At 43.6% G+C, this 17,266-nt stretch overlaps 1 protein-coding gene across 1 annotated transcript in view; it reads right to left on the reverse strand.

Moving 5' to 3' along the window:
- Positions 1-17,266, reverse strand: part of LOC124616717 (protein stum-like) — a 67,294-nt gene that overhangs the window by 12,033 nt on the left and 37,995 nt on the right. The window contains exon 3 of the mRNA XM_047145077.1: positions 6,580-6,774. Coding sequence (XP_047001033.1) covers positions 6,580-6,774 — 195 coding nt within the window. The remainder of the gene's footprint in view (positions 1-6,579; positions 6,775-17,266) is intronic.

The raw sequence follows: 17,266 nt of genomic DNA on the forward strand, positions 1-17,266 counted from the left end.
GAATGTGATATTACTTATATGGCCACAACAGCTAGAAAATAAATTTCAGTGTAATGACTCACCCGTCGGCTGGCGAAGTCAGTGGAGCCTACAAAAGAGGAAACTCCCCATCTTCAGGGTAGTGTTGCGCAGTTTTACCTAGCGCTTTTCTACAAACTGTTCTTCATCTATGATACTCATTTTTAACTTTTTGAATTTTTTCGCCTCCTCCTTGGCATTCTCCTCTTTGCTGACACTACCTTTTCCAACGGTGCCCATGCGCTGGAACAATCTGGGGCTGCAACACTCCCTAGCTCTTGGGGGGGGGGGGGGGGGAAGGTCATGTATTCAAGAGGTTTTCTTTCAAGAAAATGATTTAAAAGTCGGCCTTACGTAGAAGTGTTTCAACACTAAAAATTTATTTATATAGCGTTTGTATATATACTATTGTACAACTGTTTATATGAATTCAATCGGCTTCGAGGCGCGGTGTACAACGCGAATGAGTGCGCAAGCGCGAATTCCTTTGACGAGTCATCCCCGCTCCCCAGTCCCGCACGACAAACTGCTTTCTGTATTTTCACTATTAACGTGTTCAAAACAGTTTTTTTAGTATAGGTCTATTGTTTCCTTAGTCTGGTGTGGACTTTGTTTGATGTATTCGGTTAGTGTAAATAACTTTTAAAAGAGCGTAAATATGGAAAACATAATTGTCAATTGTTCTTTAGTTTTCCTCTTTGACGCATAGGCTTAGAATATTTACGGTTTTTCAGGTGAACGTAAATACGAGGTCTATCCAGAAAGTAACAGACGTCTCGATCTGTTGCGGGGGTGGGCGGGACTACATTCACCATCTTGGTGCCATAACGTCCCTACATTCAGTGCGTACTCAGCGGTGGTAGCGCGTGGTCTGTCTCTCTTCTTCTTTCCTTTCTGTGACGTGTCAGAATGTGCGCTTCAATAGAAAATCCCGCCACTTATGATGTGCGTTCTGTGATTAGGTTTTTGTTGGCAAAAAACTTCATATCAATTGATTTTTATAAAAGCCATCATATTTACGCCAGTGACTGTAACACTTTCTTTATTTCACGATTGCAATGTCGGCCTTAGGCCATTATCAAGTGCAGATTTTTGTGGCTTTACGCCATGTCAGCTTAAAATGGGCTGACACAATTATATGTCGTTGTCATTACTGTCAAATACATTCGTAAAGCCACAAAAATTTGCACTTGATAATGGCCTAATGCCGAAATTGCAATCGTGAAATAAAGAAAGTGTTACAGTCGCTGGCGCAAATATGATGTCTTTTATAAAGTTCTACATGACTATGAATCCTAGTTTTATCGCGACCTTTGTGATGTGTACGGAAAAGGAATAATGAGTGAAAGCCGAGTGAGGCAATGGGGCACTTGTTTTAAAAATGGCCGTAGCAGTGCTCACGTTGAGGTTCGCAGTGGTAGGCCTAGCCTTGTAACTGACGAACCGGTGATGAAAATCAACGACAAAATTCGTGAAAATCTTAGTTTCGCGATTACGGAACATTCGTAACATTTTCCCCAAATTTCATGGAGTTTGGTGCATGACATTGTGGCGGAGAAGCTTGGTTGCCGCAAATTTTATGCTTGGCGTGTTTCCAAAATCCTAACGGAAGACCACAAGAAACAGAGACTGGCTGCAGTACTCACCTTTCTAGTCGCATGATTTAATTAAAAAAAGCAAATCATTTGAAACGTTGATAATTTGAAATGGAGATTGCTTGGCAGGGTATACACGAAATCCATGCCGTTCATAGCCGGCCGCGGTGGCCGAGCGGTTCTAGGCGCTTCAGTCCGGAACTGCGCGACTGCTACGGTCGCAGGTTCGAATCCTGCCTCGGACATGGATGTGTGTGATGTCCATAGGTTAGTTAGGTTTAAGTAGTTCTAAGTTCTAGGGGACTGATGACCTCAGATGTTAAGTCCCATAGTGCTCAGAGCCATTTGAACCATGCCGTTCATCTCTTGTAGTTGTCATCGACGTAAACATAAATCGATATATGCCACCGTGACAGTCGCATCTTCATCATACGCTTGCAAGCGTTCTTCCAAATTTCAATTGTATCGGTTTATGGAGATATGAAATGGAACGTCGTGTGTTCTGAATCGTATGTAAAGCAGGTGACAGACTTCGGTTCGTTGGCAGGACACTGGGAAAGTGCGGTCAGACTACGAAAGAGATTGCTTATAAATTACTTGGTTGTTCCATCTTAGAATACTACTCAAGTGTGTGGGATCCATGCCGCATAAGATTAATAGGGGATCAGAAGACACTGAATGTGTAGAAAGAAGGACGGCACGAATCTTCACAGGTTTATTTGATCCACGAGAAAGCGCCACGGAAATGCGAAAAACTTTAACTAGCAGAAGGCTGAAGATAGGCGCCCATTATAACGCGAAATCCTACTTATTAAGTTTCAAGAATCAGCATTAAGTGAGGAATCAGAGCCTTTACTTATCACCCCCCCTAGTGACTGCGAAGGCAAGGTTAGAACAGCTACAGCGAGTAAGGAGGCCAGGCCTCTTCAGGAGGAGGCTACACAAGCCTTAGCACTCTTGCTCGCTCGCCGCCTGGGCAGTGAGCTCTCACGGTAAAGTGTGGCTGTCAGACATTATGTAGCGCAGGGGATGTGGAAACAGTACACCGTCTTCAGAGGAATGGCAATATGTTAACTTCGCTGTAGTTTTAAATGCAAGCGTGTATACATAATAGCACAATGCTTCAAGTGGAGAGTAGCACTTTTTAAATCATCGGACAGCTGCATTATGGCCGGGTTTGTAACTTCAGTGCGACGTCAGACACATCATTATCAATTTATAACACACCAGTGAAGGATGCCTAGCTACTAACTAAAAACATCATCCGAACAGGCCCCGGAAGGCCGAACGGTACCGACCCACCGCCATGTCATCCTCAGACGATAGTCGTCACTGGATGAGGGCTGAGTCCACCTTGCTTGCCAACAGTGCTCGGCAGATCCGGACGGTCACCTATCCAAGTGTTAGCCAAGCCCGACAGTGCTGAACCTCGGTGATCTGACGGGAACCCGTATGACCACTGTGGCAATGCCATTGGTATGTATAGCTACAGCTAGAACTGATAAACCTGCAGTGTGACAGGCATTTTAATGATAGGTTTCATTAGTCTTGTAGACTCCTATAAAAATTTCTTCAACATAAATTTCCACAACTTCATAATTTTGCAGCTACAATTACGTCGATGTTTGGACCTAAATATTCGCGCGGGCAACTTTTTTCCACAATGAAGGGAACGAAATCTATCCACAGAAGTTGACTGAAAGTCTTCAATTTAAACGCTTGTCGTCGAATTAGCAGTGCTCAGAAAGTGACAACAACGTTGATATTTTATTGAGAAGCAAAATAACTAGTATTCATTGACATGCAGTGTTTCTGTGTGCGAATAAAATAGTCACAAAATACATACTGATATCAATTTAAGCTTCGTCCGGAAACGACATCCATCATAAGGCTACACCAATCGTAACAAATAAAATGTTTTTTACTTAACTGCATCGTGTTAGTTCCTTCATTAATTAAAACAACTAAGTTTAATTTTATTGTCATTTCTCGTCAGTGGAACAGTCTTAGGAAATAAATTTGCCACGAAAGGTGTTAAATTACCACCGAGAAGCGATACATCTCTATGGAACTTTTAGCAGCCTTAGAAGAGACTCGTCGATAGCAGTTCCTTGCGCCGAGCTGCACTGTTCAGATTCGTCCTCCCCTACTCTCCTCTTCCCCTCCCATTACTCGCCGGAACCGCTTGGTGAGGCGTTAGAGTAAGCCAGCTTGCAAAGCAGATCGCCGAAAAGGTCTGATTGAAGCAATCATTCTTCCAGCACTGTACACACGACTGGCATGGGAAGAAATTTTAATATGTGGTATGATGGAAAGTACCCTATACCATGCACTTTACGTTAGTTTGCAGAGTACCGATGTAGATGTAGACGTATAACCTGTTACCAGAGGTACCACGCCATTAAAATGGTAGGGCTGTAGGACATTGAAGTACAAAGTAGATGTGTTGCTTTAATCGACCTGGAAGAGCGGTAAATTAAGTGTTGTACATAGTTTATGTCCCATAAACCGTTCATTTTAGCTGGCGAAGGCATGATAGAAGGGGGCGGCTGGCACCGCGGAAAATAATAGAACAGATGAACATCCGAAAACCAAAATGGCTACAGCTCGTTCAAAATCTCCATTACTGTACTACAGTCTATAGCTTGAGCCTTGTTCCGCAGGGTCAGCTATCGTTAATCGGATTTGGCATGTTAATGTGTAAGAGGTGGCTGGATGCCCTTCCTGCCGCCACCCCGTACTGCCCGGGACGGAAATAGTGTACCCCAACTGTCTGCGTCGAGTGGTATCCATGGAATAGTGCGAATGTGCTCAGATGTCTCTGAGCTATGTAACTGAGGCGGAACAAGGGGACCAGCCCGGTATTCACCTAGCAGGATGTGGAAAACCGCCTAAAAATCACATCCAGGCTGGCCGGCACATCGGCCCTCGTCGTTAATCCGCCGGGCGGATTCGATCCGGGGCTGGCGCGCATACCAGAGTCCAGGAAGCAGTGCGCTAGCGCTCTCGGCTACCCTGGTGGGTCCATTGCTGTACTACAGTGACGTCCTTTTGCCCGGCTTAGTGCAGCAACTCGACGTGGCATGGACTCAACAAGTCTTTGGAAGTCCCCTGCAAAAAATATTGAGGCTTGCTGCCGCTATAGCGTCCAGAATTGCGAGAGTGTTGCCTGTGCAGGATTTTGTGCACGAACTGACCTCTCGATTATGTACCATAGATGTTCGAGGAAATTCATGTCTGGCGATCTGGGTGACCAAATAATTCCCTCGAATTGTCCATAATGTTCTTCAAATCAATCACGTGCAATTGTGGCTCTGTGACACGGTGCATTGTCATCTATAAAAATTTCGTCGTTGTTTGGGATGATGAAGTCCGTGAATGGCTTCAAATAGTCTCCAAATAATTCAGTTGGACCAGAAGACTCAGTCCATATCCGATGTAAACACAGCCCACACCATTATGGAGCCACCACCAGCTTGCACAGTTCTTTTTGGGGTCTGCACCACACTCGAAATGTACCATCAGCTCTTAGCAACTGAAATCGCGACTAATCTGACCAGGGCACGGTTTTCCAGTTGTCTGGGGTCCAATCGATATGGTTGCAAACCCAAGAGAGGTGCTGCACGCGATGTCATGCTCTTAGAAAAGGCACTCGCGTCGGTCGTCTGCTGCCACAGCCCGTTAACGCCGAATTCTTCCACACTGTCCTAACTACGGAAAAGCCGTTGTTAAGTGAAGGTCGTCGGCCACTCCGTTGTCCTTGGGGAGAGGTAATGCCCGAAATTTGGTATTCTCCACACCCTTGACTATTTGGATCTCAGAATACTGAATTCTCCAACGATTTCCGAAATGCAATGTCCCACGCGTCTGGCTCCAACTACCATTCCACGTTCACAGTCTGTAAATTTCCGTCCTGCGGCCATAACCAGGTCGTAAAGTACCCTACATACGAATCACCTGAGTACAAATGACATCTGCACCAGTGTACCGTCCTTTTATGTTACCGCCATTTGTTTATGTACATATCGCTAGCCCATGACTTCTGTCATCTTAGTGTACCGGGTGATCAAAAAGTCAGTATAAATTTGAATACTGAATAAATCACGGAATAATGTAGATAGAGAGGTACAAATTGACACACATGCTTGGAATGGCATGGGGTTTTATTAGAAAAAGATAAATAAATACAAAAGTTCAAAAAATGTCCTACAGATGGTGCTTCTTCTGATCAGAATAGCAATGATTAGCATAACAAAGTAAGACAAAGAGAAGATGATGTTCTTTACAGGAAATGCTCAATATGTCCACCATCATTCCTCAACAATAGCTGTAATCGAGGAATAATGTTGTGAACAGCACTGTAAAGCATGTCCGGAGACATTGGCGTCGCATGTTGTCTTTCAGCATCTCTAGAGATGTCAGTCGATCATGATACACTTGCGACTTCAGGTAACCCCAAAGCCAGTATTCGCACGGACTGAGGTCTGGGGACCTGGGAGGCCAAGCATGACGAAAGTGGCGGCTGAGCACACGATCATCACCAAACGCCGCGCGCAAGAGATCTTTCATGCGTCTAGCAATATGGGGTTGAGCGCCATCCTGCATAAACATCATACATTCCAGCAGGTGTTAATCAGCTAGGCTGGGGATGATGCGATTCTGTAACATATCGGCGTACCCCTCACCCGTCACGGTAGCAGTTACAAAACCAGAATCACGCACTTCCTCGGAAAAAAAAGAGGCTCGATAACTTTTTTTTGGCTCTAATAAAACCCCATGTCATTCCAAGCGTGTGTGTCAATTTTTACCTCTCTGTCTACATTATTCGGTTAAGTTTTCAAATTTATACCGACTTTTTGATCACCCGGTACTTAGGAATCTCTACCATCTACGTACTTCTGACTTAGAGAGTCTGTATGGCCGCGCAGTGCTACGGCGAGGAAGGGAGACAGAGGAGGTGACTCACGTGCGAGGCGCAGCATGATGAGCCCCCACCAGATGCTCCAGCCCCAGCCGACGAGGCAGAAGACGACGGTGAAGAGCTGCCCCACGGCGATCACCAGGTCCACGCAGCACGCGCCGACGCGCGCCTGCGGGTCGTCGCGCACCGAGAAGCGCGGCTTGCCGAAGCACAGGCAGAACAGCCCGCTGCTCATAGTGCCTGCAGAACACCACCAAACACAACCTATCACTCCCGGGCCACACTTTGCAATTACAAACGGTTTTGGAAAATAAATCCAAGTCAGCTTTTCAAGCCTGCGAAACAATAATGTGCGTAATAAATTCTCAGTGGAACATCCACAGCAGGCCGGAGTGGTCTTGCGGTTCTAGGCGCTGCAGTCCGGAACCGCGGGACTGCTACGATCGCAGGTTCGAATCCTGCCTCGGGCATGGATGTGTGTGATGTCCTTAGGTTAGTTAGGTTTAAGTAGTTCTAAGTTCTAGGGGACTGATGACCTAAGATGTTAAGTCCCATAGTGCTCAGAGCCATTTTTTGAACTGATGACCTCATAATTTAAGTCCCATAGTGCTCAGAGCCATTTTTTTGGAACATCCACAACGTTTATTTACAGTAATAAAATTTGCTATCCGCAATCGATTATATCCCTTTAGAGCAGCCTGCTCAGCCAGCCCAGCTCCTGTCACCATCATGAAGTAAAAGGTCTGAAGATGATCAAAGTGCAACAGAATGAAATTGGTCACCAATTTAAATAAAATATCTATGCGATCAAAACTGTTTTTAGCAAATTTTATTGATACACCTGTGATCGCTGTTTTCGTAGAACAGTGTTCCAGGAAACATGTTATTTAGGCTGTTCGTGGTGAATAAAATTCGCTGCAATTGAAATTTCTAAGTGCCTTTATTTGGATAAATGTATGTGCTTTACACGAGTTTCAGGACTTTAATTTCATCTTCAGATGCTATTGAAACAATTTATGAAGAGTAAATAGGATACTAAACAAAAATAATAAATATTAAAAGGCCCGTTAAGGCTGTAAACCATCACTGACCGCACTGACCGTGCCGTAGTTGCATACGACCAAATCGTACAGGGTAGTACAGTGAAAAGTAGCATCCCGCCTCCCCTTTGAACATGAATGCAATATTTCCACTTCTGAGTCGAGTAAACAGCCACAACAACGGAGAGTTTTATGTAGTAATCGATTGTTAGCATTCTTCTGTCAGCATTTCTGTTCATTTCGTCAGTGAAGTTAGCCGTTTCTTTCTGCGGTCTGCAAAGTCATTTTCGCGATAGAAGAAAGAATTGACGTTGTGGAAGAGTATGTGAAAATGGGTTCGATTAATGAAACTCGCGAAATTTCAGGGTCAAGTATCCGGATAGAGGACTACAGCAAACAGAGCAATACAGAGTCTGTACAAAATACTGGCGCACTTACGGATCTGTGCAAATTGTAAAACGACAAAGAATTCCTACAGTTCGCACACCAGAAGTTACGGCACACGTTCGCCGAAGAATTATTCGGAGCCCAAAGAAGTCTACACATAAATTGTCCCAAAAGTCGCATGTAAGTAGGAGGAGTGGCCGGTTGAAGTCTTAGTTTGAAGCCATATCGTATGACGATTGAACAGCAATTACAGGAAGATGATAGTGAGAGACGTGTAGAGTACTGCACGTGGCTTTTGAATAACATCAACGATGGTTTGTTAGACCCTTTCCATTACATCATGAGCGATGAAGCATGGTTTCATCTTTTCGGTCATGTGAATTCACAGAACACGAGGTACTTGGCAACGGATAACCGTAACATTGTGTTTCAGCAACCACTTCATGATGAAAAATCGGCGTCTGGTGCGGTGTAACAGGAACGCGCATCATTGGACCGATATCTTTTGACGATACCCTCAACACGGTTGCATATATGGAAAGTTCTGATACATTTTGTGAATATGAAAGACACTACTGCATCTCAGTTAGACGGGTCAACATGTCACATGTCTTAGGTATCCCTTGAAGAAGTCCATGATGTCTCTACTGAGCAACGAACAGTCAGCAAACATTTATGTTCACCATGTTCGCCAGTTCTAACAACATGTTAATTTTTTCTTTTGGGGACGCTTGAAGAGCAAAATCTGTGAAAAAAGAAATCCACAAAACAGTGCAGGAACTGAAAGGCAATATGAGCCGTGAAGTTGCCGCCATCGATATCCGAACTTTACGCCGGACGTATCTGAATTTGCTTAGACGTGCACAGCGGTGTATTGATGTTGCAGGGCGTCACATTCAGCGTCTTCTACAAATGCATTTTTCAGTGTATTTTTTATTGTAAATAAACGGTAAGTGAATTTCAGGTCTTCGTTTCTGTAATTTCACTGCATTTCCTTTGTACTTTCACGGGTACTTTTATCTGCGCCACCCTTTACAAGATCCGTAGAAAAATTAACAAATTTATCCAGTATTATGAGAGAGCCTGTGCGATGAGGCATGAAAACTGCGGGGTCGACCGATAAGAATCGAGGTAAACGAGACTAAATCTATAAATATCCACGCATAGACGGTTCCCTAATGGAGTGTGTGTACACTGGAGCGCGCGCTTGCGCTCCACGCGGTCGTCAGTTATACAAGTCATGCTGGGATTACTCGACATGCAGTTGACAGAGCACTTACATGATAAGTTATCTTTTGTAATTCGACAACTGGTGTTTTAATTGATTGTAACAGCATTTATGCCCGATGTTGGCTTTCTCAAGTCCATGCCTCGTCTTTGGTGGTTCATAGTAGGTCAGTCTATGATTGCATGTTTATGGATTTAGTCTTGCTTTTTCGGTCAGACCATGTTTGCCTCGAGTCTTACCGGTCGGCCCGCAACAGGCTCTCTTATACTACTGGATGAATTTGTCAATTTTTCTGTGTAAGTTGTACAGTGTGGTCGCACGTAATTAAGGTAGGTTCTAATGATGTTTTACAGTCTTGACAGCCCTTTTAATGTTGCTAATTGTCGTTTTGGCCGTCCCCGGTAGCTGAGTGGTCAGTGCGACAGTGTGTCAATCCTAAGAGCCCGGGTTCGATTCCCGGCTGGGCCGGAGATTTTCTCCGTTCAGGGACTGGGTGTTGTGTTGTCCTAATCAACATCATTTCATCCCCATCGACGCGCAGGTCGCCGAAGTGGCGTCAAATCGAAAGACTTGTACCCGGCGAATGGTCTACACGACGGGAGGCCCTAGTCACACGACATTTATTTATTTATTGTTGTTTTGCGTCCTATTTGGTCTTCATTAACAGTTGCAGTAGCACCTGAAGATGGGATAAGAGTCCCGAAACCCGGTTAGTGCTCATGTATTCATCCAAATAATGAAAATCTAAAATTAAAGGTGCAGCGGTATTTATTCACCATGTATAACAAAGTACATGTTTAAGAGCAATAACATGTCCAATATCTGTGCCCTCTATCGAATGCGAGGTATCGACACTCTTATTAAAATACTCCGATCTATTATTCTGTGGTCGACTGAATTTCTTGGAGAGCCCAACGTTTCCTTCCAATCTGCCGAGGACATCTATGAGAGCCACATTATCTACACAACAAATGCTTCGGACAGATCGCAAAAAATTGATGACTTCATAACAGAAATAACCCCTGTTTTTTATTCATTTTCGAGGTTTTGAACGCAGTCTGGTAGCTATGCCCTGGACTCGCAATTTGGTTTAATCAAATTTCGTAGAAACAGCCCCTTTTGCAACTCGCAGAAAAGTTGAATCTGCGAAGACAACCCTTGTCAAAAACGTTTCCTACAAATCGACCTTTGTCAATTGACGACGGTTACTTTTTGTGAAAGTTGTCAATGTGAGACTACCTTTGAGCACGGTACTTTTTCGAATAATTTGGAAAATGATTCTGTAAGGAAAGTGGATGATATTTATTTAACTTTTTCCTATCACCTGTCTTATAAAAAGGTTTTATGATGAAGCATTGGAATCAGCCTGGATAAATTATTGTGCCAGTGGTGTATCACATAAATCACTAAGTACGTTGCCTATTAAGTCGAAATAACTCTTCAGAATTCTGTTTGAAATTCCATCAACAGCTTATGAACTTTTGTTTTAGAGAACTATTATAGTTCTCTTAATTTCAGCGTAGAGTGTTGGTCTACTCACAGGTCCTAAAAATTTTCTGGAATGACATTTTAATGTATTCTGTTGCTTCTTCAAATTAACCATTTAATCTAATTTGTGTTATATTTTGACAGTGGTTGTTAAAAATAATCGCAACTGGTGAATTATCGCCCACAACATTGTCATTCGTTTAACTGCGATAGTATCTTGTATCCTGATTGGTCCTCCTGTGTCTCATTTCACAATATCCAAACACAGTTCTAATCTTTGGTCGGAATTCAACCAGTTGTGTTTATAAAGTAACGAAAGTGAGGTTTAAAGTACTGGGTATCCCACTCAAACCTCCGTGATTTCAAAGACCCAGGGAAAAAAAACTCACAGTAGATACGACAATGAAAAATGCACCATATTGTAGAGAATCTCAAAGAATTTATTTATTTATCATCAATACACCTCTACATGTGAACCATTTGTAGCACAAAGAATATCGAGTCTATAATCAATTTCTTGCCAAGTTCTTTGTAACATTTCCTCTGTTATTGTTGCAATAGCATTAGTGATACGATGTTGCAACGTAGGAATATCGTCCACTTTGGTCGCATACACATGGTCCTTGACGAATCCCCACATGAAGAAATCAAACGGCGTAATCTCGGGTGAACGTGGTGGGTCCTCCCCGACTGATCCAACGATTGGGAAATTTTCTGTGGTTCAAATGGCTCTGAGCACTATGGGACTTAACTTCTGAGGTCATTAGTCCCATAGAACTTAGAACTACTTAAACCTAACTAACCTAAGGACATCACACACATCCATGCCCAAGGCAGGGTTCGAACCTGCGACTGTAGCGGTCGCGCGATTCCAGACTGAAGCGCTTAGAACCGCTCGGCCACTTCGGCCGGCGAAATTTTCTATCCAGGAACTTGTGAATAGCCGTTGACCAATGCGGCGGAGCTCCATCTTGTTGAAAAATGATGTTGGGTTGCAAGTCTTGTATCTGAGGGTACACAAACTGCTCCAACATGTCCTGATACACTGACACATTCACTGTTTGTTCCTCAAAGAAGAATGGTCCAACAATCCTGTCGTGCATTAGCTCGCACCAGACATTTAGTTTAGGGCTATCATGAACATGTTCAATAACAACATGCGGATTTTGTGAACCCCAAATTCGAACATTATGCCTGTTAACTCTTCCTGATAGATGAGAGGTTGCCTCGTCTGAGAATAAACATCTTTACAGGAAGCTGGCATCCATATCAATACGCTGCAGCATATCTGCAGCAAATTGTAGTCGGTGTGGTTTGTCGTTCGGCGTCAGATGTTGTAGAATTTGCACTTTGTTAGCACACATATGAAGAGGCTGGTGAACTATACGATGCAATCTTGATCGAGGTACATCAAGTTGCCTAGATCCTTGACGAATTGACTTACATGAGCTTTTGAGAAACGTTTGTCTGATGTCCTCCACTGTCTCTTTTTGAAACACCGTAACGTGCACCTCTAGAATGTTTCAGAACACTTCCTGTTGCCAGAAACTTTCTATACCATCCACCTGATGTGAAAACATCAGGTGGCTCACATTTATACAGTCGAAGATAATTTTTTGCACAGTAATCGGCGATTTTGTTTCTGTAAAACACACTACTGCTTGTGGGGGCTACTCTGGAGTCGCCATTTTCACTTCATGCGACCATGCTGCACTCTGGCGACGATACTTGGCACTCCTGACGCGGGAATATAAATTCTTTGAGATGCTCTACAATGTGGTGCATTTTTCATTGTCGTATCTACTGTTGTTTTTCTCTCCTGGGTCCTTGAAATCAGGGAGGTTTAAGTGGGACACCTTGTAATCTGACGTTTATTCGTATTCAGATTCTCAGTTCTTATCTGAACACTATGATGATTTTTAGCTTTTACCTGAACGATTTGGGGAAAAGAGTACGAAAAACTGATTCTGAAATTTTAGCCACAGAACTGACCATACCAAATGCTGCATTGTAGCTACGAATATTATCGAAAAAAATACTTGAGTCCTCTTTAACTGTTCGATCATTTGAAGTGCGTTCTTGATACAGTGCGTTGAGTAATAAGTTTTCTGTTAACGGCGTCAAACTTAACTTTTCCCTTATCACAATACAATGTGAATGCCTTTGTATTACGTGAAGTAACCTCAGATGCGAAATGTTTGGCATTACAAAATTTGCACTATAAATTCATGAAACCTCAATTATAGCTCTCAGAATTACTTGCAATTACGTTCAATGCTCATTTGAATATATATTTGAAAACAACAATAGAATTGTCATTATCATTGTCCACGTTCTTACTGTGTCACTAGTTCTTCGTCTTGCCGTCCGACCCATTAATTTTCTTCTTCGAGGCATAGCTTAAAACAAGTACAGTTTCCGTATAATAAGGAAAGTTGCAGCTATTCAAAATGAAGAAACTGAAAACAAGGATTTTATTTCAGATTTTGAGGTAACGGCGACATATCAACAAAAAATTAGTTCCGTTTACTGTTAGACAAAAGCAAGCGAAAAAATGACGCCAGTAAACAACGTTATGTAACGTCTGTGTTGATACCGGAGGCTTCGTTACTACGATCCTTCGTTTTCCTCTGCGTTTTTACTGCAGATGAACCACATGCAACTTTTAAACATCCCTAGAATGCGATTTTACGAAACGTCGTTAGTTTCGCGTGTAATTTCTGCCATAGCACCTTGCTTTGTACAATGGCGTGTAGGAGTGTGAGAGGATACAGGAAAACTTTTCTCATGTGCGTCTGTTTCTTTTTACCTCTCTTAACGACTATGTACATACATTATTTGTACACACCAATAGCAAAGTATCTTTCGAATTATGTAAGTTTTACTGGTCTCCTTGTATAATTAGTATTAAAATCGGCAATTTAGTTTTCGATGTTTACGTGTTAATATTATGATTATCTACATTATTAACTTCTTTCATGAAGTGCATATTCCTGGTCATTTCTGTGACCTTCCTTAAAATATTACAGTATTTTTTATAGAAGAATATTAGATCATGTCTTCTACAGGGCTTTATAGTATATAAGATATATTTATAATATAATATATATATGTATGTTTATAATATAAATCTCGTTTCTCCTCGTAGAAGACATATTAATCCATTTAGGTATCAATGCCTTCCTTGTTTTAAATGGACTTTTATGGATAACGATTTAGGTACAAATCTACTATGAAATATATTGAATTTCAGTAGTGGAACAGGGTATGACTTTGACAATAATAAAAGCTGTAAGATATCCTTTGCAGATAGAGACGCAACCCTGGGTTTCTCTAAGAAATTCATTTGAATACGACATAACAATCCGGAATATCTTAAAAACTATGACATTTTCAACCATGAAAGTTCACTTTTTACAATGAGATATTAACTGCCACAGGCATTGATTACTTCAAATACTTCACTTCACTGCAGACTTCTCGTCGACAGCTATAAAGAGGGGCACAATCCTGTCATACACTATGGATCAAAAGTATTCAGACAACCCTAAAAACATACGTTTTTCATATTAGGTGCATTGTGCTGCCACCTACTGCCAGGTACTCCATATCAGCTACCTCGGTAGTCATTACACATCGTGAGAGAGCAGAATGGGGCGCTCCGCGGAACTCACGGACTTCGAACGTGGTCAAGTGATTGGGTATCACTTGTCTCCTACCTCTGTATGCGAGATTTGCACACTCCTAAACATCCCTAGGTCCACGTTTTCAATGTGACAGTGAAGTGAAAACGTGAAGGGACACGTACAGAACAAAAGCGTACAGGCCGACCTCGTCTGTTGACTGACAGAGACCGCCGACAGTTGAAGAGAGTCGTAATGTGTAATAGGTAGACATCTATCCAGACCATTGCACAGGAACTCCCAACTACATCAGGATCCACGGCAAGTACTATGACAGTTAGGCGGGAGGTGAGAAAACTTGGATTCCGTGGTCGAGCGACTGTTCAAATGCCACATATCACGCCGGTAAGTGCCAAACGACGCCTCGACTACTGAACAGTGGAAAAACGTTGTGTGGAGTGACAAATCACGGTACACAATGTGGCGCTCCGATGGCAGGGCGTGGGTATGGTGAATGTCCGGTTAACGTCATCTGCCAGCGTGTGTAGTGCCGACAGTAAAATTCAGAGGCTGTGGTGTTATGGTGTGGTCGTGTTTGTCATGGAGAGGGCTTGTACCCCTTGTTGTTTTGCGTGGCACTATCACAGCACAGGCTTACATTGATGTTTTAAACACCTTCTTGCTTCTCACTGTCGAAGAGCAATTCGGGGATGGCGATTGCATCTTTCAACACGACCGAGCACATGTTCATAATCCACGGCCTGTGGCGGAGTGGTTACACGACAGTAACATCCCTGTAATGGACTGGCCTGCACAGAGTCCTGACCTGAATCGTGTAGAACATCCCTTTGGGGTGTTTTCGAACGCCGACTTCGTGCCAGGCCTCACCGACCGACATCGATACCTTTCCTCACTGCAGCACACCGTGAAGAATGGGCTGCCATTCTCCAAGAAACCTTCCAGTACCGGATTGAACGTATGCCTGCGACAGTGGTAGGTGTTATCTAGGCTAAGGGTGGATCAACACCATATTGAATTCCAGCATTACCGATGGAGGGCGCCACGGACTTTTAAGTCATTTTCAGCCAGGTGTCCTGGTTCTTTTGATCACATAGTGTAACAGTTTCGCGGAAGGAACTCTTCAGCAATCCAGCGACATAGAATTGTTCTAAGGATTTGTACTTTTCGTGCGCCGGAACACTTGTGTTGTCCGTCGGCGACACTGTTAGCAGCCTTCCGTTGATCTTCTCTTGTCCCTCATTAGCCGTCTACGTGGCCTCAGTATACTGACGGCACTTAGGCTGCTCGGCACCAATTAAACCATTTTTAGTGACCACTACTGCACCTAGTTCCTGGTCTCTATTATTGTAGCCGTCTTCATTTCAACTGCAACTGAGCCACTGTTACATTATGATGGGCGCTCCACTGTTAGTATTGTATTGTATTGTATGCTAACCAGGGACCTGGAAACGATAGAGAGGCTCCGTCCCCACCGCAGCCGCAGTGGTCCACAACCCCACGACGACTACCGCAGTCCACCCCTCCGCCGCCCCACACCGAACCCAGGGTTACTGTGCGGTTCGGCCCCCGGTGGACTCCCCAGGGAACGTCTCACACCAACGAGTGTAACCCTTATGTTTGCGTTGTAGAGTAATGGTGGTGTACGCGTACGTGGAGAACTTGTTTGCGCAGCAATCGCCGACATAGTGTAACTGAGGCGGAATAAGGGGAACCAGCCCACATTCGCCGAGGTAGATGGAAAACCGCCTAAAAAGCATCCACAGACTGGCCGGTTCACCGGACGTCGACAGAAATCCGCCGGGCGGATTCGTGCCGGGGACCAGGCGCTCCTTCCCGCCCGGAAAGCTGTGCGTTAGACCGCACCGCCAACCGGGCGGGCAGTCCACTGTTAGTACTACCTACACTCATAGTGGCCTTTGGTCTTTCAGTCGCCATCTTCCGCACCTCCCTGCTTTCTTTACATTCGAATTGTCAGCATCCCCAATATCACAGGGTCATCAACTGCATCAATAGTACCAAATCCATCAGCTGAACCAACTCCTACCACACCTATTGCTGTACAAATACATCAATAGAAGTTAACACATCAGCACCAAGGACCCCGTGGACTGTTGCTGTAAGTCCGAACAAGCTTTCTCAATGCGACCAATTCCTAGCCACAGTCCCATAGGCGGCCTTTGTTCTTTCACTTCTCAGATCTAAGTGCTATACACATTCAGCATGGTAATTAAGTTCCCCATGATGAATGTGAGTAGTACTGTAAGGCATATGGCATATCGAACGCAAAATAAAATAAATAAATCAGATCTAATACACTGGACTCAGCCCTTCCTGATCTCGACCCTTCCTTCCATGTCAACTAGACCCTACATTCCTTAAATTAGAATTCAGTCACTCAAAATTAAGAAGTACTGCCTGTCCATAACAATGACACAGTTCATCATTCATAATGACTCAGTTATAATAAAATTATCCAAAGCAAAATTCCATTTACGTCTAGCCTCTGAAATAGTTGGCATCATCTTTGGGGCCCAGATTTCTCTCGCCACTCTTTTCTCATCGGCTCTAAACAGTCACCACCTCTATGCCGACTTCGGACTGTCGCAAGGTGTGATCAAAGTAGTAGACCCTTCAATCGTAGTGGAACAGGTCGAAACAGGAAATTAACTTCAGTTTCGGCGTGAAAATCCCAAGGCTCTTACAAGGGAGATTTCCCATCGCACCCCCCTCATATTTAGTGGTAAAATGGCCCAGAGGATAACCCGTAAAGGACCACATATTAAGCATGAAAACAGGAAGAAGTTGTACTGAACTGTAAAAAAAGAAGCAAAATAGAAACGGTGAATCGTCCAAGCTCAAGATGTGCAACATCAAGCGAAGTGCAAGAACCACGGCGTCATGGTTCTGTGATCACAGTATTGAACTGCAAAGCGGAGGATCTGTGT

This window comes from Schistocerca americana, chromosome 5 (genome assembly GCF_021461395.2).
Source record: "Schistocerca americana isolate TAMUIC-IGC-003095 chromosome 5, iqSchAmer2.1, whole genome shotgun sequence".
NCBI classification, from domain to species: domain Eukaryota; kingdom Metazoa; phylum Arthropoda; class Insecta; order Orthoptera; family Acrididae; genus Schistocerca; species Schistocerca americana.